The 26,330-nt window shown below is 34.5% G+C and overlaps 2 protein-coding genes across 5 annotated transcripts; one reads left to right on the top strand and one right to left on the bottom strand.

The window, feature by feature from the left end:
- The first annotated feature begins 17,492 nt into the window (after window positions 1-17,492).
- Window positions 17,493-22,553, top strand: LOC107962459 (sulfate transporter 1.3). 4 transcript variants are annotated; one of them, XM_016898863.2, is made up of 15 exons: window positions 17,493-17,584; window positions 17,714-17,828; window positions 19,045-19,386; window positions 19,486-19,534; window positions 19,627-19,834; window positions 19,915-20,089; window positions 20,201-20,266; window positions 20,354-20,467; window positions 20,545-20,661; window positions 20,778-20,904; window positions 21,016-21,302; window positions 21,408-21,598; window positions 21,678-21,763; window positions 21,853-21,929; window positions 22,030-22,553. In XM_016898863.2, exons 3-15 carry the CDS (start codon window positions 19,054-19,056, stop codon window positions 22,171-22,173), a joined length of 1,974 nt encoding a protein of 657 aa, XP_016754352.1. In that variant the 5' UTR covers window positions 17,493-17,584; window positions 17,714-17,828; window positions 19,045-19,053; the 3' UTR covers window positions 22,174-22,553. The 4 variants fall into 4 exon arrangements, with proteins under 4 accessions (XP_016754352.1, XP_016754351.1, XP_016754353.1 ...); XM_016898862.2 differs by having other exon boundaries at window positions 17,576-17,828; XM_016898864.2 differs by lacking the exons at window positions 17,493-17,584; window positions 17,714-17,828 and adding an exon at window positions 18,172-18,357.
- Window positions 22,554-24,342: 1,789 nt separating this feature from the next.
- Window positions 24,343-25,755, bottom strand: LOC107963519 (non-specific lipid transfer protein GPI-anchored 31). Its single transcript, XM_016900001.2, has 3 exons — window positions 25,339-25,755; window positions 25,223-25,249; window positions 24,343-24,624 (listed from the first exon to the last, which is right to left on the bottom strand). The coding sequence occupies exons 1-3, from the start codon at window positions 25,673-25,675 to the stop codon at window positions 24,458-24,460; spliced, it is 531 nt and encodes a 176-aa protein (XP_016755490.1). The 5' UTR covers window positions 25,676-25,755; the 3' UTR covers window positions 24,343-24,457.
- Between the last annotated feature and the right edge of the window lie 575 nt (window positions 25,756-26,330).

Here is a 26,330-nt window from a genome sequence, read left to right as displayed (position 1 = left end):
AGTAAGAAATATACAATACATAACATTAAAAAATATATAATAATATACACAAATATAATATATATATATTAAAATAATAATATGAAAAAGAAAAGCATCCGTACATTATATAAGTACATACATGAAGATATACACTAATGTACAATAATAATAATAATAATAATAATAATAATAATAATAATAATATTGAAATACAAAAAATGTAATATTTAATAAAGAAACAAAAACAAATAAAAAAGGACTAAAATTAAACTAGTAACAAAGTTTTGGGGCAAATGTGAAAGGAAATAAAGAGAAAAGGGCTTATTTGAGCGCGCACAAAACATAGGGGGACCGAAACAACAATTATTCCTTTCCATTAAAACACAGCACATTGGCGGGGACTAAATCGAAAAGCGCAAGAAATTATGGGGCCAAATTGGAAACAAGAAAAATGACTTAATTGCAAAACCCTGAAAAAGCGGAAGGATTGCGCGCATAAATATCCCATTCAAACGAAAACACGCGGATCCTCTAGCGGGTCGGGTCGGATGGGTCGGGCATGGTCAAAACGACGTCGTTTTGGGGCTTAAGTGTAGCCCCCAAAACGACGTCGTTTTGGAAGGCTATATAAGGCCTAAAATAACCAAAAAAAATCATTTGGGGAGAAGGAAAGAAAAAAAGAAGAGAGAGGGAAGAGAGAAGGGAGAGAGAAGGGAAGGGGAAGGGGAATTCGGCCAGGGGGCCGGTCACCGGACGGCCACCGGAGGCTCGCCGGCGCCGGCGCCGGCCACCGCACGCGGTGGCCGGAAAAGGTAAAAAAAGTTTTTTTATTTATTTTATTTTTTATGTTTATACTTTTTTGTATTTTTTATATACATTAATATTTATGTATGGAAAATAGGTTTAGAGAACGAGACTAACAAAATAAAGAAAAAGATTACCTTATATTTGTAGTTTTTGATTTTTTTGACAACTTTGAACTTCTGATTTCAGTGTTAAAGTCACGGCTTGTACATGTGTTTCATTCTATCTTGGTTATTGATTTCTTTTGAACACTTGAATGAATGTTAAAAACGAAAACAGAAAAGAAAAAAACCCCCCTGAGTTCGATTTTGCTTGTGGCTTTTATAGCCAAAAATACAATATTCTGTTAATGTTTATTGCTCCATTTTTTGTCCTTTTCTTTGCTTGTTTGCAGGTGCGGCAAAGGCATAGTGGTGGTAGACGGTATGGGGGTGTGTGATGGTGCTGGTGGCAGACAGCATGGGAGAGTGGGAGTGGTGCTGGTGGCAGACAGCATGGGAGAGTGGGAAGAGGCAAGTAGGAGTTTAGGGTTTTGGGATTGGGCTTGGATGTTGGGCTAGGTTAATTTTAGGTTTTGGGTTTGAGGATGGGTTAAATGGGCTTGGTATTAGTGGGCCAAAATTGGCCTACTACAGCATGTAAACCAAGGCTCAACTCACCTCTCGCAATATGAGTTGAATTTTTTTGAAAAGCAGAGATTGAAAAGCAAAAATGAAAATTCCTCAGCGTGCCCTGAGGCTCAATTCACCTCTCGCAATATGAGTTGATTTTTGAAAAATATAAATTGAAAAATAGAGATTGAAATACCTCAGCGTATCCTGAGGCTCAACTCATTTCTCGCAATATGAGTTGAATTTTGAAAAATAAAAACATCAAAATACCAAAACCTGTCATCTGATGGAGCTCATGTGTCTTTTCCTTTGATTCAGTACATCTATCATCACATCTTCTTGCTATATTAGAGTACCTGTATATGTCATGCATGATGTTATCATGATATGTACATGTTTGTCTTAAATGCCTTTATGCCTACATGATTATGCTATGCGCCCTAGGCATGTTTGTCGTATGTCTTTTAGTCATGATTTTTGATGATCTGCGTTCATTGCTTTGACTCTTGACTTTCTCTTCATGCTTTGTACCCGTCTACAAGTTTCACGAGTAATCTATGTTTCTCAGATATCGCTCTTTTGCCCCTGGTTGAACTTTGTCCTTGCTTTGAGGCTCTTGTATTTGTTAAATTTTCATCCAGGTAATGCTTAACATTACTTTTGTTTAGAGTATGTCATTTCACTATTTATCATGTAAATAAACCACATAATTAGATGCATAAAAATGGTCAGATAGGAACAAAAGGATACCTCACATTCATTTATTTCAAAGGTAACAAACAAAGAAAGTTAACCAAGAACAGTAAAAGGTATCATAAAGAGGAAGGGGATCGCATTCAACAAAGGTATCATAAAGAGGAAAGGGATCGCATTCAACGGCTACAAATGCTCTAGATATTCAACACATGAACTCTTCCACGTTCTTCAATCAAGAATCTTTTCGAGCATGGCTTTTTGCGTAGAAGATTCTGAGCTTTCAGAAATGCTTTAAATACTGTAGTCTCGCTGTTTGACCCATCGTTCAAAACGCCTTGCTTTTCAAGCCCAGTGTTTACTTCATTAGAATGCCCTTTTAGGTTTTCATCCTAATCTTTCGTGTTAATCAAGACGCCTTCTTCGGGTTTTCACCTTGATCATCTTTTTTTTAGATACCCTTTTCGGGTTTTCATCTTGATTTTCTTTTCTCAAGCATAATATTTCTTCACAGCATCTGAGTTCACTAGATTCGGTAACTCCTTCCCATCCATCTCAGTGAGAATCAAAGCTCCACCTGAGAATGCTTTCTTTACGACGTATGGTCCTTCCCAATTTGGTGCCCATTTTCCTCGATAGTCTTTTTGTATTGAAAGAATCTTTCTCAGCACGAGTTCTCCTTCATGGAATTCTCTTGGCCGTACTTTCTTATCATGGGCTGTGATCATTCTCTTCTGGTACATTTGTCCGTGACAAATTGCCTTTAGACGTTTTTCCTCGATGAGATTTAACTGGTCATATCGAGCTCGAACCCATTCTGCTTCCTCTAATTTCAACTCCATTAAGACTCATAGAAAAGGGATCTCAACTTCGATAGGTAGCACAGCTTCCATTCCATAGACCAGAGAGAAAGGAGTTGCCCCGTAGATGTCCACACAGATGTGCGATATACATACAAAGCAAATGGTAACTTCTCGTGCCAATCTTTATATGTCTCGATCATTTTCCCAATAATCTTCTTAATATTCTTGTTGGCCGCTTCAACTGCTCTATTCATTTTTGGGCAATAGGGTGATGAGTTATAATGCTTTATTTGAAATTGTTCACACACCTCCTTCATCATCTTGTTGTTCAGATTCATGGTGTGATCTGAAATAATTCTTACAGGCAAACCATATCGACAAACGATTTCTTTTTTCAAAAACCTACAAACTGCAGTCTTCGTTACATTGGCAAATGAAGCGGCTTCTATCCATGTTGTGAAGTAATCAATAACCACAAAAATGAATCGGTGTCCATTAAAAGCTTTTGGGGAGATTGGCCCTATAACATCCATGCCCCACATAAAAAAAGGCCACGGAGAAGTCATGACATGAAGGGGCTGCATGAATTTTATCGTCGTAAATTTGGCATTTGTGGCATTTTCTTGCAAAACTAATGCAGTCGCTTTCCATCGTTAGCCAGTAATAACCGAGTCTCATAATCTTCCTGGCCATAATGAAACCATTGGCATGTGTCCTACAGATTCCCTTATGGACATCTTTAAGTATTTTTCTAGCTTCAATAGCATCCACGCATCTCAAGAGCACCTGATCTTCCCTTTTTTTGTACAGGATGTCCCCATCAAGAACAAATCCCGTTGCCATTCTTCTGATTGTTCTTTTTTCGTTCTCATTTGCTTGTTAGGGATACTTTTGATTCTTGATATATTCTAAGATGTCATAGAACCATGGTCATCCATCTGGTTCTTTTTCAATGCTGAAACAATGTGCAGGGACTTCGTATATGCTCATTTGAAGAGGCATTATTTCTGTTTCTCTGTTCGCTTTGGACATTGAAGCCAAAGTGGCCAGGGCATCAGCCAATTGGTTTTCTTCTTGTTGGAAGTAATTAAAAGTTATTTCTTTGAATTCTTTAACCAGTCTTGCCACTAGGTCGCTGTATTTGACTAATTTCGAATCCCTCACTTCCCAATCTCCACGGATTTGGTATATCACCAGCGCTGAGTCTCTGTATACCTCTAAAGTTTTGATGTTTCGTTCATTTACTGCACGAAGTCCCATGATATAGGCCTCATATTCTGCTATGTTATTGGTACAGAAAAATTTAGCCTAGCAGAGAATAGATAATGGTTCCCTTCTGGTGATACTAAGACTGCTCCAATCCCATGCCCCAATGCATTCGATGCACCATCAAAGCTCATTTTCCATGACTTCTCTTTGGATGACTCACATTCTTTTTCCGTAATGCACATCAAGTCTTCATCCGGAAAATCAAATCTCAACGGCTCGTATTCCTCCGTTGTTCGAGTTGCTAAGAAATCAGCTATTGTGCTTCCTTTTATCGACTTTTGGCTCACATAGATAATATCGTATTCTGATAGTAAAATCTGCCATCGTGCCATTCTTCCTGAGAGTGCAGGTGATTCCATCATGTACTTTACTGAGTCCAGCTTTGAAATTAGCCATGTCGTATGATACAACATATATTGCCTGAGTCTCTGAGCTACCCAAACCAGAGCGCAATAGTATTTTTCAATGGACGAATACTTTGCCTCGTGTTCATTGAACTTTTTGCTGAGGTAGTAGATCACTTTTTCTTTCTTTCCTGACTCGTCGTGTTTCCCCAGCACGCAACCCATTGAATTTTCGAACACTGTTAGATACAGAATTAATGGTCTGCCTGGAATTGGCGGTACTAGTACCGAAGGACTAGACAAATATTGTTTTATCTTATCAAAGGCCACCTGGCATTCCTCATTCCATTCTCCCGGGTCGTGTTTTCGAAGAAGCCTAAAGATTGGGTCGCATTGGTTTGTAAGTTAAGCGATGAATCGGGCGATGTAGTTCAACCTCCCTAAAAATCCTCTGACTTCTTTTTGCGTGCGCGGAGGTGGTTCTTCACCTATTCAATTTGGTCCTAATTCATCCATTTTTTTAGTTTCTAGATCATTCCACCCTACTAGACTATCCTGAAAACAATATATGAGTAGCTTATCTTCGTTCACGTAGCCGGTCATCTTCTGGCAGAACATGATGAGATGGGCTTTTGGGCATCTTGTCCCATCATACTTTTCGAAATCAGGCACCTTGAACTTCGGAGGCAGAATTAGATCGGGCACCAAACTGAGTTCTTTAGCACCTAGTGCGGAGAAGACTTCAGTGCCTTCTATCGCTTTGAGTCTTTCCTCTAGACTCTTATATTTCTCATTCGCATCGTGATCATCGGTTTTCAACTTAGCTATTTCTGCTGGATCGTCCAAATCTGGAACGAGTGGATCAGCAGGACTAGCCCCCGGGTTTGATACGAACATTCTTTGCCCCAGGTTAGCAGGTGGCGCAGGTCGTTGCTCCAGGCCTGTAGGTTTCCATTGAGCGTACCCTCTTTGTGTTGCGTGGGTATGCGGTAGAGTAAATCCTGGCGGATGGGGCGGATCTTGATCATGATTAGCCTTTAACTGTGGTTCCATAACGTCAGGATTCATAGGTCCCTTTCCTTTTACCAGAGCCGACATCATTTCCATCATCTTAGCCATTTGATCCTTCTGTTCAAGCGATTCCTCTCAAGATCTCACCATCAGATCCCTCGTTTCTTGATGTGACTTGGCCAACTACTCTTGTAATTCTCTTTGAATTCTTTCCATCCTTTCAATCCTTTCATTGAATTCGGCCTCCATTACTCTAGCTTGTCGGCGCGTTCTATACGAATGATGTGGTTCCAGTCTTATGGTATTACAACTGTGAATTGTATGTTTTAACCTCAGCAAATGATTATGGGATATGCAATGAATGAATGAATGAATGCATAAATGTCAAATAAATGTTAGTCATGAAAGAAATGCAAGAAGTTGGTGTTCATTTCAAGACAGCCCCTATTTAGGCATTTCATTCATCAAAAGAGTCCATTACAAACTATTTTGCCATTTTTGATTCAACCATTACACAAACTTCCTAGCTATATCGCCATATTTCTTTACTCGTGTTAAGAATTCTGATATGTTTGATCTTCGACTTGGAGGGAATTGACAAATGAGAATTTCAGCTTCTTCCGATAATTGTACCACAAATTTCTTTTTCTTGATCAAATAGCTAAGTTGCATTTCTTTTTCTTGGAGGCCCTCTTCGTAAGCACGAACGTCTCTATCATACTGACTATTTTTTTCTTCCAAAGCCTTCAAGAGAGTATCTAGCTGTTTTTGACGATCTTGCAGCATGTCTTCTAACTCTCGTATCCTCTCTTTCAGTTTTTGACGCTTAGATCGACTAGTCATTGCCTCGGCAAACACAGCTTCATATTCGGCATTCTTCTTCCTTAGCTCCATCATAACCCGCGCAGCCTTTTATTTTTCTTTCTTCGCTTTCCCTTTCCAGAATTCCATCCCTCCTTTGATGTTGCTAATTTCCTCTTTCCATTCTACCGACGACTTGCCCAGCCCACTATTCTTTATTGTACCTCTTAACTTCTTATTTTCCAGATGGAGGTCCCTTAAGTCATTTCTTACGACTTCAACTTCTTTTTGCACTTTCTCGGTTTTGGACCTTTCAACCTGAACGTCGATATTCAACTGGTAATTTTCTTCTTGCAGAGCACTGAGGTCCCTTGACATCTTGGTCTTTTCGCGTTCAAACTCTTGTCTTGCCACTTCTAACTCGGATGGCATTTCCTTCAAAAAGGGATTCTGAAAGGCGTAACTCATTGACGAAACTCGCTGGCTATTCACCCGTTGTATTCTCCATACGTCGTAATCTTGAGTGAGAGTATCAGCATACAGGGCCAACTCCATCAGATGAACTTCCTTTCAAGATTTTGCAGCACCTCGGACCCTCTTCATATAGCCTTCACCCGCAAAAGCAAACTCGGACTGTGCTAATCCTCTAGTGGCGGGTATGAATTTTCGTGAAGAAAATTGCCCTTGGACCATTAACGGAGCGTATCCAATTCCTCCCCATAACCTGAATAGTGGTACCCAATCTTGATTTCCAACCTTGTATAACAGAACCGAAGGGCGGATCTACGGTGCTCTCCAAGTTACATCTTCAGCTCGAAGGTTCTGAAAAACTGAAACCCAATGCTTTTTAGTGACATCCTTTGGCCATTCTCTCTCAAGATAGGCTTCCAACGGGGCAAAGGTTTTTGAAAACATGTAGTACAGTATGCGCTCTACTTTCCAGAAATGGCTCAAAATCCAGACACTGGGTAACTGCGCGCATCCGATAAAACGTTCCTTCCCTACTTTCCTACAATTGTTTAAGGATCTGAAGGTCTCAGCCAAGATAGTCGGGACAGGGTTGATTCCTTGCTTTAGTCTTTCGAAGAAATCCACCACCGCAACTTCTATGTGTCCAAGGACTTTTTAGAAGATGATCAAACCGTAAATGGCCAAAGCAAATAGATTTATCCTTTTCAACATGTCAAGATAGTTCAGAACCAAATCTCGTAGGGAAGACCATGGGATGCAAATGGCTTCATTCTTCTTCTTTATCTGTTTTTCGGCCCATGCGTTAGTCATGTCTGTCAATCTCACTAACTTTTTCTTGAAGTTCATCGGCTTAGGTTCTTTCACATATATCTTATAAAGTTGTACATTATCGACACGAAGCAAAGCAGCGTACTCTTCTATAGCCGGGGTCATGTCTTCCTGATTGAAAGTAAAACATTGGTAGGTCGGATCCCAAAATCTGATCATGGCTTAAATCAATTGTTCGTCTACATTGACAACGACCAAGTGAGCTATATCCCCGTACTTTTCAGTGAAGATGCCCCTAGTGTTCGAGTCCCACTGATTCCAAACCCGAACCAAATCTTCAAGGTTATTCTGGCGAACATTCACGATTACGTGCTCGGGCAGATTGGCAATACATCCCTCCACTAGACTATCCCCTTTTTCTTTCTGAGTTTTTAGAGACCAGTCCCGAACCACGGTATTCTTTTCAGTTGTTTGTATAATTGACTCTTCCATTAGAAACCCGTTTTTTTGGCAACCGATCTCTAGTCAACACCTTTCTAATATGATGCCTATAATGCATGATGAGAAAAATAAAAACACAGACAAATATCTTGGTTAGTACAACAAATATGAATTACGGAAAATCAAAATAGAAAGTGTAAATGTCAAAGAAATAAAAGGTAAGAGGCGTTTCTCCCATGTACTTATTTTGGTGACTATTAACGGACGGAGGTTCGGCATGGCTCTAATTAGGTGGCTCGTACGGTTCACTATATGCGGTTTCAGTTCTAGACAGGTACTCGAATTGTTCGTACTATCGTCTACTAAGACTAGTATGAAGCCTCGATCGTAGCCCAACATAGGCTCACGAGTTCAATTCGAGGGATTACATTTACTTATGCCTATGCGGAGGGACAAGTTAACTCACGAAAGCATAAGTCATATGTAACCCGAAAGTATTCACTAGCCTATACGGAGGGACGAGTTAACTCACGAAGGCATAGCGTTTACTTTCACTTAAACGGACGGAGCCCAGGTAGAGAGCTTATGTTATGCAAAAATGCAAGTGCACGGTGTGTGGGGAGAAACTCACAAACCTTTGCGTTTTATTTAAAAACTAAACCAAAACTAAAACTATAAAAATTTAAAGCTGAAAAAAAACAATCGGATAAAACAAGTTAGAAGAATATATACAACACGATGCAAATGCATGATTTTTCAAAAACATAATTTTGGAATCACGACTAAATATTATTTGAACAAGGAATTTTGGAAATATTGACAACACGCGTTTACTTTGACTCGACTCTCAAAAATACATCCCCAGCGGAGTTGCCAGCTGTAGCGACATAAAAATTTTAGCTTGGTCGCTAATTAGGGTGTTTGATTGAAGATTTAAAGACCGAGGTTTGATTTTGAAATAAAAAAGGGGTCGCCACCGATCCTTTTTTATAAGTGTGATTGGACACCTAATAAATTTATTTTTAAAATAAAAGGAGACCGAGTTTAGGTCTACGTCAAAATCCAGAGAAAAATTAGGGTTCGGGAGTCGGTTACCGCGAGGAAGGTATTAGCACCCTCGCGATGCCCAAAATTGGTATATTGCAAAACACGTGTCGTCTTGATTTTCAAAAATACGAGTTCAATGTAAGATTTAATTGTGATCCGACCAGAACACGAGAACTTTTAATTTTTATATTTTTTGAGAAGGATATATCGTTTTAACACGAGTCAATTGATGTTCACCCAACATAGCGATGAAATCGATGACATAGTGTTTAAATCGACACGTTGCCTTGCTTATTGGAATAAACAAAAACACGAATAAACATTTTAAAATAGTGAACAACGAGGTAATACATAAAAATGGGCGGGAAACGAAAGATAATAGTTGGAAATACATCAAGGCACATAATACATACGACAATAATATTAAAGACGATGACAATGCACGCGATATTAAATGTAACAATAGTACCAAACACGAAAAAAGACAATGAATATACATATGTAATAACAATATTAAGAGTATGTACGTAATATAGGAATGAAAGATGTTTGCATAACAATACTAAATATAGGTACATAATATATGTATTTACGTATGGACATATGCAATATACATATATAACACACGTATACTAAAGATAATAGTAATAATAATAAGAAGAAGGAAAAGATATATGTACACCAAATAACACAAAACAACACTAAAATATAATGATAAATGAAAATAGGGGAAATACAAGTATTTTAATGAGTACAATAATATATGAAAATAATACTATATAAAAATACATATGCACGTATTAATAAAATATAGGTACTAAAATTAATAATAAATATAATAGGAATAAAATAAATGTACAAATAACGTTAAAAAAAACATAAAAATACCAATTTTACATAAAGATATACCTATATATATTAAAGATATATACATATGTAATAAAATATATAAATAACATGATTTTAAAAATATATACGCAATATGTATGATAAAAATAATAATATACATAATATATAAAATACATATAATATATACATATACTAGAAATGACAACAATATAAAATGAACTTGCTAATACATTACATAGATATGTATGTACATGGGTATAAATAATAAGGAGATTAGAAATACTTAATATATAATAATTTAAAATATATACATAATATAAAAATATATATAGAACGTAGTATTAAAATATAAACGCAATATATACATGGAATAGTAAAGAAATATATAATTAATAACATTAAACATCTATACATACAATGTATATAAAAAATATATAATATATATACAATATATACATATCTAATATAATAATAAATATATATATAAAAACTATTGATAATGCTTCACAAATATATATATACTAAAAATATACATAATAATATATAAAATATAGTATTAAAAGTATATATAACGTATAAAAATATATATATACATAAAATAATACATAATATAGACACATTTGAAATAATAATAACTATTAATAATATTACTTAAATATATTCATATAGGTATTTAAGGTATATATATGACAACACATAATAATAATAATAATAATAATAATAATTAAAGTAGAATAACGAACAAAAGGTAAAAAAAGGACTAAATTGAATTGGGAAACTAAATTTTGGGGCTAATTTAAAAGAAAATAAGGAAGAGAGGACTTATTAGAACACGCATGAAACTATGGGGGGCCAAATGGGTAATTTTCCCTGAATTCTAAAACGCACAGCATTGAACGGGACCAGATTGGAAAGTGCAACAAATAAAAGGGCTAAATTAAAAAACACAATAAATCTGATTGTAAAACCATAAGAAAGCGGAGGGGCTGAAAGCGCAATTAGCCCATTCAACAAAAAAACATGCTGATCCTAGCGGGCAGGGTCGGGTCGACCCGATCCACGGCGAACGACGCCGTTTCAGCCCTGAATTTTAATGCCAAAAACGACACCGTTTTGAAAGGCTATAAATAGCCTAAAAAACAGAAAAAAAATCATTTTGAGTTGGGAAAGAAAAAAAAAGAGGGAGAGGAGGGAGAGAAGAGGAAATCCGGCCAGGGGGTAGGTTCAGCTGAACTTAGGGGACTAGGGTTTGGTGGGATTTTGGCTATTAGCTGATGGGTTTGGGCTTCTGTTGGGTTAGATTTTAAGGTAGTATTGGACTTGGGGTATTTGGGTTTTGTAATGGGTTTGGGTAAGGGTTATTGTTTGGGTTTGTGGGTTAGTGGGGTTTTGGGTTTAGTGTAATGTAAGTGGGTCAAATTGGCCTACAACAGTTTCAATGAAAAATGCTTGAAAAAGATTATCACAATGGACAAGATGAAATTTTATTGAGAGCAAAGCTCGAAGTGGAAAGATTAATCAAGATGGCAAATTTGCTAAAGTACAAAAATGAGTAAGACGAAAAAAAAGTGCCCCAGATATCGCAGTATGAGCTTTTCTGCACAAAACTTCTTGAAGACCCTTTGAATTTGATATGTGTTTAGAAGACCTACAGTACTTTGTTGATGCCCCAAGATGTAACACCCTTCCTTCTTGTTAATTCAGAGACGACAAGACTACCGTATATCCCGCTTTCAATCAAAATTTGAGTTGCCATTTTTTGGGTTTTTGACTCAAAACCCTTTTGGTCTCAAAGCGCCCTTTGTGGGTTTTCGCCTTGACTTCTCTATTTTTTTTTAGGTCTCAAAGCGTCCTTTATGGGTTTTCTCCTTGGCCTCTCCCCTTTTTAGGTGAAGTACTTCTTGACTGAATTTGAATTTACGGGATTGGGCAAGTTTTTACCATCCATCTCGACTAGAATTAGTGCTCCTCCAGAAAAGGCTTTGTTTACCACATTAGGTCCTTCTCAGTTTGGCATCAATTTTCCTCTAAAGTCCTTTTGTATTGGAAGGATCTTTTTCAATACCAAGTCCCCCTCATGGAATTCTCTTGGGTGAACCTTCTCGTCATAAGTCCGCATCATTCACTTTTGGTACATCTGACCATTACGAATAGTGCTTAGCCTTTTTCCTTCGATCAAGTTCAATTGATCATATCGAGACTGGATTCATTCTACTTCATCCAATTTCACCTCTGATAAAACTTGGAGAAAAGAAATCTCGACTTCAAGAGGCAAAACTGCCTCCATTCCGTAGACCAAAGAGAAAGGTGTTGCCCCGGTGGAGTTCCTGACAGACTTTCGGTAAGCATAAAGGGCAAATGGTAACTTCTCATGCCAATCTTTGTTAGTCTCAGTCATTTTCCCCATAATTTTCATAATGTTCTTATTGGTTGCTTCCACCGCACCATTCATTTTTGGGCAATATGGTGATGAGTTGTGGTGTTTGATCTTAAATTGACTGCAAACCTCCACTATCGTGCTATTGTTCAAATTTAGCGCATTATCTGATATGATCATTTCTGGCATTCCATACCAACATATGATCTCTTTCTTCAAGAACTTGCTGATTGTTGACTTTGTGACATTGGCATATGAAGTGGCTTCTACCCACTTGGTGAAGTAATCGATGACCACAAAGATGAATTGATGTCAATTGGAAGCTTTTGGCAATATTGGCCCAATCATATCCATGCCCCACATAGAAAAAGACCATGGAAAATTCATAACATGAAGAGGTGAATGAGACACATAAATTTTGTCTCCATAAATTTGGCACTTATGACATCTCTTGGCATAATTAATACAATCCCCTTCCATGGTGGACCAATAATACCCAAATCTCATAATCTACCTAGTCATTGTAAAGCCATTGGCGTGTGTTCCACAAACACCCTCATGGACTTCTTCCAAGATTTTCTTAGCCTAAACGACGTCCACACATCTTAACAGCACTTGATCTTTCTTTCTCTTGTAAATGATCTCTCTATCTAAGACATAGTCAATGGCTAGCCTTCTCAACGTCCTTTTATCATTCTCAGTTGCCTGGTCAAGGTATTCACGACTCTTCATATATTGCAATATATCATGGTACCAAACTATCAAAACTATTTTTTTGAAAAACAAGAATCAACTTTTTAAAACGAAAGTTTGGAGTCGCCACCGATCCTTTTTGATGAGGTGTGTCGAGTCACCTCAAAACGTGGTCGTTTTTCAATAAATAGATTGGTTTATCAAAACAACGATTTTGGTCTGCGAAATTTGGAAAAATGAGTTCGGGAGTCGATTACGTGCGATTAAGGGTTATCACCCTCGTCACGCTCAAATTTGGTACCTAATTGATTATTCAGTGTCTTAATGTCGAAAATTAAAAATTTGACAAGAGTTTAAAATACGATTTCTCTTAGTGTTAATGCTTTTTTAAAGTATTTGGATGAATTAAAACGTATGTCAAGGACCGTTTCATCTAAAGGTAAAATGTTATATCCAGTACGTTAGGACACAACACCTTGACCCTCGAGTATGAACTTGCCTTCTATTTCATTTAAAACTCATGTATTTAAATTTTAAAATGGATATTCGGATATTTAGTTCAAACGAAAAATCGAAACCCAATACGTTAAGGAACGACTACTCGAATTTCTAAATACGGAATATTGCCTTTATTTTATTTAAAACTCATATATTTTAATTTAAAAGGATAATCGGTTACTTAGATCAAACGAAAAACCGAAAACCAGTACGTTAGGACACGATTTCTCGAATTTTCAAGTATCGAATATTGCCTTTACTTGAAAAATCCAGACAAAAATAATAATAGATAAAATAATATAGAGATAAAAAATGGAATAACAAAGAAAATTCGAATGAAAATTTAATTTAAATCGGGAGTGCCAAATAAACACATGTACAACAAAATATTGAATGAAATAGTTTAAAAAATAGGATGGATTATAAAAATAATTTTAATAATAATTTTAAAAAATAATGGTAATAATATTAAAAAATATATAATGATGATAATAATGTTAAAAATAATAATAATAATAATAATAATAAACAAACGACATATTAATGATAATAGAAAATAATGATAATAATAACAAAAGTAATGAAAATAATAATAATAATAGAAAAAATAGTAATAAAACTAATAATAAAATAGAAAATAACAATGATACATTAATAATAATATACATGCTAATAACAATAATAATATAAAAAAATAATACTATATTGATAAAAATAATAATAGTAGGTTAATAATAATTGTAATAAAAAGGTAAAAATAAAAATAAAAACACTATTATGTTGCTACTACTAATAATAATAATAAAGAAAACAGTAATAGTATATAGAATAATAGTAAATTAATTATTTTATTATTATTAAAAATAACACTCTTCCCCTCCTATTTAAATCTGGCCATCCGGCCATCGGACCTCCACGAGCCGGTGTTGGCACCACCGTACACGGTGGTTGGACCTAAAAAAAAACTCTTTTTCGGCAATTCCAAAATGGGTAAACTTCTTCCCCTTATTTTTACTTTAGTATGTAAAAAGAAACAAAATAAAATTGAAAGATAAAATAAAATAACACTCTTCCCCTCCTATTTAAATCCGGCCATCGGTCCGGCCTTGCTCCGGCCACCGGACCTCCTCGAGCCGCTGTTGGCACCACCGTACACGGTGGTTGGACCTAAAAAAAAACCCTTTTTCGGCAATTCCAAAATGGGTAAACTTCTTCCCCTTATTTTTACTTTAGTATGTAAAAAGAAACAAAATAAAATTGAAAGATAAAATAAAATAACACTCTTCCCCTCCTATTTAAATCCGGCCATCGGTCCGGCCTTGCTCCGGCCACCGGACCTCCACGAGCCGGTGTTGGCACCACCGTACACGGTGGTTGGACCTAAAAAAAAAATCCTTTTTCGGCAATTCCAAAATGGGTAAACTTCTTCCCTTTATTTTTACTTTAGTATGTAAAAAGAAACAAAATAAAATTGAAAGATAAAATAAAATAAACAAGGAACTTAAAACAAGAATAGACGAAAAAAACATCTCTTTTGCTTTGATTTTTGATTAATCTCGTGTATTTCTTGTATTGAGAGTCTCTCTTTTTCTTGTATTCGAATCTCTCTCTTTTTTTCTCCAAAATAAAAAACGAAACCCGATTACAATGGTTTTGAATGGCTTTTATAGCCAAATTTTACAACTTGTTTGCTAACCGATTGCCTCTTTCTTTTTGTAGTCAAATGGGGTGATGGAGTTAGTGGTTGGTTAAGTGGGGTGTTAATTAGACTGTTAATTTATTTGGTGTTTTGGGCTCTGCTTGTTAGGCTCGGGCAAAATTTGGGCTCTATAATTTATGTGTATTTATTTTGAATGATTTTTCTGTTAATTTTTAAAAAAAAATTATAAATTTTTAATTTTATAATGGTTGAATCGATTGAACCAAAAACCGATGGTCCAATTGGTTCAACCATCAATCCCATTTTTTAAGGATTGATAAATTATTTCCATTTCTTTTCCATTTTCACCAATTTCTTACCCTCATTGTCTCATTTTCTTTTCTTTTCTTTTTTTGTTTTGAGATAAAACAATAATTAGTCCTTGAAGTTGGCAAATATTTCTACCTTGGTCTCAGAACTTTTCTTATCCACATTAGTGACAAAACTTGATAATTTTTTTCTAATTTGGTCTATGATCATGACATGACACTTTAAAATTGTCACATTATCACTCAAAAATGTTCTAAAATATTTTTTATTTTTAAATTTTATATACTTTTTTTTAGATTTTCAAGTGATAAAATGGCACAATCTTAGAGTGCTACATAATCAAACCTTAATGGAATCTAAGTTCATAGAGCAAATTACAAAAAAATTCAAATTCGGGAACTAATATGGCAAAAAAAATTAAGAGGGAAATTTAAAAAGTTTACAAAATTAGGGATTAAATGTTAGAAAAAAGAGATTTAGGAAATTAGAATGGCAGCTTGAGGTGTGAATATCCCTATCCTTAAGGATATTTGATTTAACAAACATTATTATTTATTCAATAGGAAAACAATAAATAAAGAAGAGAATTTTGAAATAACAAAGCAAGTTTGGAAGAGAAGGTTAAGTGAAAATTGATTGATTGACTTTGAATGCTATGATACGTAGTATTTATAGGTACAATGTATGTCAAAAAATAGAAAACAAATATTTGATTCTAACACTAAAATAATTTTGCCTAGTATCACTGATATTTATACTGAACTAAGCTTTCAAACTCAAACCTCGTACATGCTTACTTATCCTTTTTTTTATTTCGCCTCTAATATGTATTTTAATAAATGTATATAAAAGATGTGAGATTTGTGTAATTCTGTCCGAGGCTTTCAAAATTCTCTTATATGTTAATAAATTTTAATTTTAAATTACATTGAAAAAAATTAAATTAAAATTATATCTTGTTAAATAATCATTTAAACTATTTTCAATTAATAAATTTAAAAATAAATAAAATATTTTATAAATGAATTGAGAACATATCTTAAAACGACTTGAAAGTGCATGTTGAAATCGAATATTTTTTTTAAAAAATTGATACATGGATAAAGAGAGTAAAACTACGGCCAAGAGGAACTAATAAAGGTAGTAGATGCGCAATAAACCCACTTCCAATGTGTGAGGGGAACCCACCCTTAAAGACGTCCATATTCAAACTAGTATTGGGTTTGGCATAGGCTGTGAGGGGAGACTTCAAAAAGTCGTTTTTTTGTCTTGTTTTGTAGTGTATGTTAGACTAGGGACTGAAAATGAAGTTGTTAAAGTAATGGCCATGCTTTCATCTCTGACTTTTCCTTTGCCCTTTCCCTCATTCATTCCGTCATTCAACCGAAGTTTTTTTATATTTAGGTGTTTTAATCCCTCACGTTCGGTTGCCTGCAAATTTGGACTCAACCTATTCATTTTTCTTACATTATGGAAAATGAAAATTATAAATTATATTGAATTGAGACCCAATTGTGAAGTACTAAGTTTAAGGCAGGGGGAGGGGGAGGGGCTTTTGCCTCCTTGGTTGAAATGATTATATTGTTATTTTAATCCTCCTTAGAAAATTATAATTTATGCTTTTGGCCCTTGCTTCAAATACTGTATATCAAGGTTGGAGATACAGATAGAAAGCAATTCTGCCATTTTGTTGGTATACAGTCTGAGAAATGGAGACCCAAAGTGAGAAAGAAGAGTAACATTTGCTATGTAAAAATATTATAAATTTATATTTCTGGATAAAATATTATGTGTTGTAAGCATATGCCAAATATTAATAGAATCCACACATAATTTAGGTAAAATTAGATAACAGAAAGCCCAAAAGATCTTATTTTTATCTCTTACGAAAAGTTATTATTTTTTATTTCAACTTATTATTCTATATTCCTATTTTTATGGAAAAAACAAGAAATAAATGAAAAATCCGAGAAAATGGCAAGAAAGTAAAAAGAAAGTAATGCGGGTTCAATGAACCTGGACCATATTTGGGTTCTCTCCCGGTGATCAAGGTTTCTTCTGCCAATGGGTTTATTTGTTTAAAATCAATATATATATATATTTAAAAGTGACGAGGCGAAATATGAGGACCATCAAGTGTGGAAAGCAAAAAGGTGAGCTTTTGAAGTGATTTTAAACGCTCCCTTTTTGGCATTTGCATGAAATAGAAATTCCTCTCTTTTTTTATTGCCCTTCTCTGTATGTTACTATTTATTGTCCTTTCTTTATACATTACTTTTTAGGGAGGTTTATATACAAATTCCATTTGAAGTAAGCTTTAGCTTTAGCCTTGGCCTTTGGAACTGGGGTGGGGCAAGGTGGGGTCTTCCACTATCAATGGCTTCTGTATGAGAGGAGGTGAGACACACAGACTTTGCTATCTTATCCTTTATTCTGATTCTATTAGTTTGGAACTTTCATATGCTTGTTGTTAATTATATGAACCATCTGGGTTCTTTTCTGGGTTTATAAAGCAGAAATTTGTAGTCATGGTATTGTAAATTGTGATTATAATTTCATGAAATTGGTGAGAGATTTTCTAGTTTGTTTTTGTTTCCATTTTTGCACTACAAGCCAAGAGATTTCAATTAATTATTCGTGTCCTTGGGTCCCCTAGGAGGGATTTTCAAAATGGGACCCTTAACAATACATCAACTAAGACTTTTTATACAAATAAAACTGAAAAGTCTCTTCTTAATGTATGGCTGCTTGTGATTGACTGCAACTTTTTCCATCTTTTCCCATATAACATTAACAGAAGCCGCATCAAATCAGTTGTTCTTTGTGCTTGTATTTTTTGCAAATGAGCTTTTCATGATAATTAATAACAAGGAAATATACATAAAAAGGCACAGAGAAAGAGGTGGCTAAAGACTTAAAATTTCTGGTTTGTGCTTCCCAAACTGCATATTTTATTCTAAGCACCACATTTTTACAAGTAATTGCTTGCATCAATGACTAGATATTGAATGATCTATATGTTTATTTTGGTACCACTTCTTGTTTGCTGTTTATATAACATGTAAAAGGGATCCGGATATTGAAATTGATGCTATTCATATGATAATTTAGTAAGTGAAGATGAATGTTTATTTACTTTTGGTGATAGTATTTCTGTAAATTCTATTACCAGGAGACTCTTTTTTGCTTTTATTAAAATTTTACACTAGATTCATGCATTGTTGATGCTTAATTCTCTCTTTTAGCTTGTAAAGTTTGACCTGGAATCCTATTAACACTTATATAAGCAAGATCATATCAAGGATTTATCCAAGTTCAATAGGATTTTGCAATCTCTAAACCATTACTCCACTTTCTTTGGTTAGTTTAAGCATCTTCATTGTGTTCTAATGCCATGAACTATATTCAATTTCTTTGGATGGCTTGACATTTTGATGTTCTGTTCTTTAATATCAATGCTCTGTTTGTCTATTTTAGGGCTAAGAAACTAAATAAGTATACATCAGTGTGGTGTTTTTCATGGTTTGCATGGATTCTTGCATTTTGCTATTAATTCCCTGCAACATTCAGCAGTGCACTTTTTCTGATAAGACTTAATTTTCATGTTGTACAGATTAGTGACATGGAACCCAACTCTGCTTCAAGCATTGAAGCTGAAACCAAAGAGATGGATGTTAGAAGCCTGTCGGCCTCACACCAACACTCGCAGTATCTTCACAAGGTAGGGATTCCCCCTAAGCAAAACCTCTTGAGGGAATTCACTGCCAGGGTGAAAGAAACATTATTTGCCGATGATCCTTTGCGTCCCTTCAAGGATCAACCAAGGTCTCGAAAGCTTGTCCTCGGCATCGAGGCCATCTTCCCGATTTTCGAATGGGGAAGGAGTTACAACTGGAGAAAATTTAGAGGTGATCTCATTGCTGGACTCACAATCGCGAGTCTGTGCATTCCTCAGGTAGATTTTGCTATACTCCTAAAACATACATAGAGGCCATTAACTGTTAATTGTTAATGAACCTCCAATAATTTTCATATGTATTTTCTTGGAAAATAGGACATTGGTTATGCAAGGCTAGCAAACTTGGCTCCACAGTATGGACTTTGTAAGTTTTCATGTTATTTATCATCACCTTCCATAGTTAGTCTTTTTGTTGGAGTTGTCTTGAGGTTTTTATTATTGTTTTAACAATTACAGACTCCAGCTTTGTTCCACCATTGATTTATGCCTTCATGGGAAGTTCAAGGGACATCGCGATTGGACCAGTTGCTGTGGTATCTCTTTTACTAGGGTCAATGCTTTCAAATGAGATTGACCCTAATCAAAATGAAGCCGAGTATCTGCGGCTTGCATTTACAGCTACCTTTTTTGCTGGGATCACTCAAGTAACTCTTGGTTTTCTCAGGTAATTCTATATTTTACTCTCTGAATTAATAGTATTTGCTTCTAGCATTCACTAATCTATGTTTTGAAAAAAAAAATTAGGTTGGGATTCTTGATTGACTTCTTGTCACATGCTGCCATCATCGGTTTTATGGCTGGAGCTGCGATTACAATCGCCCTCCAACAGCTTAAAGGTCTTCTTGGTATAGAAAAATTTACAAAGAAAACAGATATTATTTCTGTAATGCGCTCTGTATGGGGCAGTGTCCATCATGGAGTAAGCAGCCTTCCATCTTCCCAAGCTAAAATACAAAGCTTTCCGAACTTATATCAATTTAATCATTCGCTACTTCCCAGTTACTAAATCTATATGGTTCTACTTCTGCAGTGGAACTGGCAGACTATACTCATTGGAGTTAGCTTTTTATCCTTCCTGCTGTTAACCAAGTACATTGTAAGAGCCTCTAAGTACTATTCCAATTTACAAACTATTTATCGGGCCTGTGAGCATTTCCTAACTTTTACATGCTTTGAAAAATAGGGGAAAAAGAGCAAGAAGTTCTTCTGGGTGCCTGCAATAGCTCCTTTGATATCAGTTATTCTCTCCACCTTTTTCGTTTATATAACACATGCAGAAAAGAAAGGAGTCCAGATTGTAAGCATCTTTAACCTATAATAATCTTTAAGTCCAATACTGCAATCTCTTAGTTGAATGTTTTCTCATATATGCAGGTGAAAAACATTGAGAAAGGAATCAATCCCTCATCAGTAAATCAAATTTATTTCACTGGTGACTATCTTCTTAAAGGTTTAAAGATTGGTGTTGTGGCGGGTATGATAGCATTGACGGTACGCTATCTTTTCTTTACTATCCATCTTAACCCACAAAGGAAATTAATTAACTGCCTCTAAATGGACCTTTTTCATGTTTTCATCTTTTCTTCTTTGTTGGGTTAATTTAACAGGAAGCTGTGGCCATTGGGCGAACTTTTGCTTCGATGAAAGACTATCAACTAGATGGAAACAAAGAAATGGTGGCATTAGGAGCAATGAATGTAGTCGGTTCATTGACTTCCTGCTATGTAGCCACAGGTAAGAAATAAGATATGAATATGATATATTGAAAGTATAGACATGCACACAGAAAATCACTTAATTTTATCGGTTTATTACTAATAATGTTATTTCCTTCATCATCTGCAGGGTCATTTTCTCGATCAGCAGTAAATTTCATGTCTGGCTGCGAAACTGCTGTTTCTAATATCATCATGTCCTGTGTTGTATTTCTGACTTTAGAATTCTTAACACCTTTGTTCAAATACACCCCAAATGCTATTCTCGCTGCCATCATTATATCTGCTGTGGTTGGACTTATCGATGTTAAGGCAGCAATTTTGGTATGGAAGATTGATAAATTCGATTTTGTTGCATGCTTGGGAGCCTTTCTTGGAGTAGTATTTGTATCAGTCGAGATTGGCCTTCTAATTGCTGTAAGAACTAAGAATATGCCAACTATATCTAAATTTCCTGAAGATGAACTATACCCTATTTATGTTTGATTAAAATCTGTTTTCTCACTGAAAACTTCATGGCAGGTCATAATATCCTTTGCTAAAATCCTCTTACAAGTTACTAGACCTCGAACGGCGATTCTAGGGAAGGTACCAAGGACTAATGTGTACCGAAATATACTACAATATCCAGAAGCAACTAAAGTTCCAGGGGTTCTGATTGTGAGAGTTGATTCTGCTATTTACTTTTCCAACTCTAATTATGTCAAGGAGAGGTATAACACGCTTCTAAGGAACTCCTAATCTCCTAAGAACAAGATTTGAAGATACTCAAAGTCATTAACATCCTTGCAGGATACTGAGATGGTTGATGGATGAAGAAGAGAAAGTAAAAGCTGGATGTCAACCAACAATCCATTTTTTGATAGTTGAGATGTCGCGTAAGACTTCTCAAACTGGTTGTTTTACCATTGTTTTCATTTGCAATTTAAGCTCACATTTCCTAATGTCTAAGGTGTATGTTGTGCAGCTGTTACCGACATTGATACCAGTGGCATCCATGCCTTGGAAGAACTACACAGTAGTCTTGAGAAAAAGAATATTCAGGTAAGGGGCCCAAATAATTTATAAAAACTTCCTTGAAACAATAAACTGTAATAGGCTTTTTCCAGTTTACCTGAGATATTCCTGCACTGTTGCATAATAGCTTATACTAGCAAATCCTGGACCCGTGGTGATGGACAAGCTCGAGGCATCGAAATTTGCAAATTTAATCGGAGACGACAAGATCTTCTTGACGGTCTCAGATGCAGTGTCATCATGTTCTCCAAAACTGGTGGAAAATGTCTGAACAGTGTAGATTTCCAGTATGGGAAGAGAGGGAGGGGGTCTGTAATGAAGGCTGATAATGAATGGGTGATTTAGGGGTGTTTTTAAGTGGGAATGGCTGACATCATACTCCAAAAGGAAAAATAGTAAAAAGTGTATAATGTGGTGTGGATAAGGTTATTGTCTATAGGATCCTTCCTTCTAATTTTTTTTTTTTAGCTTTTTGGTTTTTCGTTAGTTTTTAACCATAGGGAATCACTTTTCCTCAAAACAGCAATCATTGTTTACTAATTGACATCTAGTGATGTAAGCAAGAACTTTTTGTTTTCTACGAGTTGAGCAACTACATACAATAATGGTGAACATAGACGCAAATGGGTGCTACATCCATTAAGAATCCAATGCACGTTCAGATTTTTGTATAAAGAAAGATTCTGGCACGCCATGGTATTTCTCTTTCCTTTTTTTAATTGCAGTGAACAGATTTGTAGTCTTGCAGTTAAGGCAGCAGTGGTCCTTCCAAATTCATGACTTTAACCTCCATCTTTTGCTATATTTATTACAAAAATTGAAATATAAATTTAAAAATGTAAAACCTTTTACGATTTTAATTTTTTAAAAAATACTATTTATAACCCAAGCTCTCCAATGGTGAAAATGGGTAAACCCCAGACTGAAGCTCCTAACCTTGGCATGGACGCTATCAGAGAAGTACATTATAATTCCATTAATAGTTTATTTGAATAGAAAGAATTGAGGGTTGCATTAATGTCGATAGCTTTTTATAAAATAAAAAAATTGTCCCTTTGTGTAAAAGATTCCTATACTCAATAGCTTGTAAAATATACCTATGATTGTAAAGAGTATAGAAATAGTGATATATTAAAGATAAACTAAATATCAATGGTTAGAGATTAAAATCTCTATTTTGATTTTAATTAAATTTATATTTCATTATAAATGATTATGAGCAATTTGTATGTAATCTTAAAATCTTCATATATGAATTGAAACAAGTCTTTTACGAATGATATTTAAAATTTCATGATATCATTTCTTACCTTTGGTTTTGTGAAAAATATTATTCACCAACTCATATGTCATCAAATTAACAAGAGTAAAATTTATTTTTTTTATTTTATATGTGGATAATATTCTACTTGCTACCAGTGATTTGTAAAATAATTTCTTTTAAAAACTTTTAATACGAGAGATATGTATAAAACATCTTATGCCATTAAAATATATAACAAAATACTTTGAATCTATCTTAAAAAAACCTATAATCAAAAAGATTTTAGAATGGTTTTAAATGAAAGATTCCTTGCTTAGTGTAGCACCCATTGTCAAGGGTGATAGGTCCAAATTGAACTAGTTCTAAAAAAAATAAGCTTCAAATGGAATAAATGCAAAACTTTCATATTCTCGTGTTGTTGAAAGCCTATTGTATGCTCATGTTTGTACTAGATTTGACATTGTATTTTCTGTTTCAAATGTTTGGAAGATATCATAATAATTCATGTTTAGACCTTGAAGAGCTATAAAGAAAGTAATGAGCTACACTAAAAGGACTAATGAATACATGCTCATGTATAAGTGAATTCACAACTTAGAGGTAGTTGATTATTTCGTATCAAATTTTGTTAGGTGTGTTGATTAACAAAAATTAACATATAAATACATTTTTATGTTAGCGGGCATATAGTCATATCTTGAAGGTGTGTAAAGTAGACTTTTCGTTCTTACTTCTACCACGAAGGATGAACTTTTTTCTTTTTCTTCTTTTTTTTTTTTTGAGTCACATGCGTATAATTGAATTGTTTTATATTAAAACTTAAATTATTAATTCACATGTTTTTTATCTTGATATTAAGTATTTAGCTATGATAAAAGATTATATGAAACTATAATTTCACATCATCCCTATCTCTTTCAAATAGGAAAATGACAAATCAAATTTTTCCTCCTGATTTTCAGCATTTTTAGTTGAATCTGAATTTTTTAGGAGAAAAAAGGCTAAAAATTAAGAGAAAAAATTTAATTTATCATTCTACTATTAAAAAAAGATAGGGAGAACATAAAATTATAGTTTTATATAATCCCTTCTCATTTAGCTATAAAGTAATCTGTTAAAAATATCACCTGCACATAAAAAAAATTTAATAGCCGGATGCTCGAGAGGAAAAGAGGATGTAATAATTGATATAATTATCACTGAGGAAATGTGTTTTATTACACATATTTTGGCTGAATGAAGATAAAAAAAAACTCATATCAAGGCCAAAGATTATCTCTTGGAATTGGAATCACAATACCATAGAAGATATTGAAACCGCTAGTATGCTAATGGATGCAAAGAACCAAGCCGGAAGAGAGTAAGCTCCTGAGTGGTGTGACGGTGGAGGAACGCCACCAGGCGGTGTCGATGGTGACTTAGTAGATGGAGTTCCACCTTTATCAGATGAAGGGCTAGCTGCAATAACGTCAATCATTTGAAATGCAAGAGAGCAAATATTTAGCTCGAAATTTTGTTTTATATATAAATCACAGATGTTCTCATCTGTTTTACGGTTTGAATATAGTTCTGTTCAGATTCAGAATGATATTCAGGTAAAATTTTCTGTTCAAATGTTTGAGAAAAAAAGTTCACTTTCACTTCTTTCAACTACACGTTAATATGTTTACCTCAATTTTAATTAAACTTTATATTTATATTTAAATTATTTGATTAAAAGGCATTTCTAGATTTGAAAAATAAAAAAGATTCTTAATAGATTATGTTAGAATGTGAAAATATAATTTTCTTTGAGTACCATTATGTTAAAGTGACTACTGAAAAGCAGCACACCTTCAAGATTTTGTCCCAACTCTAAAGAAAGCTTAGGATCACCTCTTGATATTTAAATAAAAGAAATTCTAGTTGTTGAACTTTGCACGTGATGAAACTTGAACCTATAATCTCTATATGTATGTGGAAGTATTTAGTGGTCATTTTTTAATACAATGATATTTAAAAGAAGACAATACCTTTGCGTTATCAACACAATGCTCTATTTAAAAACACTACTTACCGGGAGCGACGCCAGGTGACGGAGAAACTGCCATGGCAACAATCCTTTGTTATCAAACAAATAAAAGAAACAATGAGTAAATATTAGAACGTAAGAATACGAAGTCTAGCGTTTACCGTCACATTGGCTGATGGGAGGAGCGGAAATCTGGCAGGCTGAAGGCAAAGTCTCGGCCTTCGTAACGTTAATGTTGGCACCCAATTGAGCATTGTTTTTTATATATTCACAAATGCAATCAGGATTAGATTTCAACACTTTTTCAAGACCAGCACAACATGAAGCAGCGGGCTTCCCATCTTTGCTGCCATTATTAGACAAGAATTGAACACAATCTACCATATTATACATGGCAGTGGAACAACTCAGTGATGGGGATGCCGGTGGTGCTAACCTAGATTTTGCCAACACCAAGCTGGTCATGAAAATACAAATGACCACGTAAATTTTCTCCATTCTTTTTATTTTTTTATTTAAAATTAATTAACTTAGAATTCAAAAACATTTAAGTTTCAGAGAGTTCATGGATCAAAAGTGTTAACAAAATATGGATAGTTATAAATAAGGATATGAAGACCAATTTTTTTCTTCTAGATTTCCATTTATTTCTCTTGGTAGTTGCATTATTTACGTTTTGAACTGTGAATTTGTCATGAATTTGCTTGTCTTTCGTTTTAAATTGTTCATTCTTTCTAATTATATCTCTAAATGAATTTGTGTTTTAAAACAGAATTTCAATTAACCTAGAAATTGTTATTAAATTGTTTAAACAAAGTTTATTTTTTTATTATAATTTTTTTTTGGTGTATTGGGAGTATAGTTTTTAAATTTTACAAGTAGAATTTTGAAGGTGATACATGTTTTATTTAGGGTATAATAATAATAAATAAGTTACATTTTATCAAGGCTTAATACATTATTTAGTACTTGTGCTTGACACTTTTTTTAATGTGATACTTCTATTTAATTTTTTGTCTAATATGGAACATGTATTTAGTAAAAAGTATACATTTTAGTTCTTGAAAGAAATGGTATTAACTTTTTAGTGTTTAACTTGAGTTTCAAAGTTGATTTGATGGAAATTCATAATTTACGAAAAAAATCAGTCATC

Source organism: Gossypium hirsutum, chromosome A06, assembly GCF_007990345.1.
Source record: "Gossypium hirsutum isolate 1008001.06 chromosome A06, Gossypium_hirsutum_v2.1, whole genome shotgun sequence".
Lineage (NCBI taxonomy): Eukaryota > Viridiplantae > Streptophyta > Magnoliopsida > Malvales > Malvaceae > Gossypium > Gossypium hirsutum.
Note: the sequence above shows the minus strand (reverse complement) of the source record. Positions and strands in the feature narration are given on the sequence as shown.

Coding starts and splice junctions, on each gene's coding strand:
- LOC107962459 (XM_016898863.2), top strand. CDS start 19,054: ATGGAACCCAACTCTGCTTCAAGCATTGAAGCTGAAACCAAAGAGATG. Junction 19,387..19,485: donor CGAGTCTGTGCATTCCTCAG/GTAGATTTTGCT, acceptor CTTGGAAAATAG/GACATTGGTTATGCAAGGCT. Junction 20,662..20,777: donor CGGGTATGATAGCATTGACG/GTACGCTATCTT, acceptor TTAATTTAACAG/GAAGCTGTGGCCATTGGGCG.
- LOC107963519 (XM_016900001.2), bottom strand. CDS start 25,675: ATGGAGAAAATTTACGTGGTCATTTGTATTTTCATGACCAGCTTGGTG. Junction 25,250..25,338: donor TCCCATCAGCCAATGTGACG/GTAAACGCTAGA, acceptor TTGCCATGGCAG/TTTCTCCGTCACCTGGCGTC. Junction 24,625..25,222: donor GTCACCTGGCGTCGCTCCCG/GTAAGTAGTGTT, acceptor ACGTTATTGCAG/CTAGCCCTTCATCTGATAAA.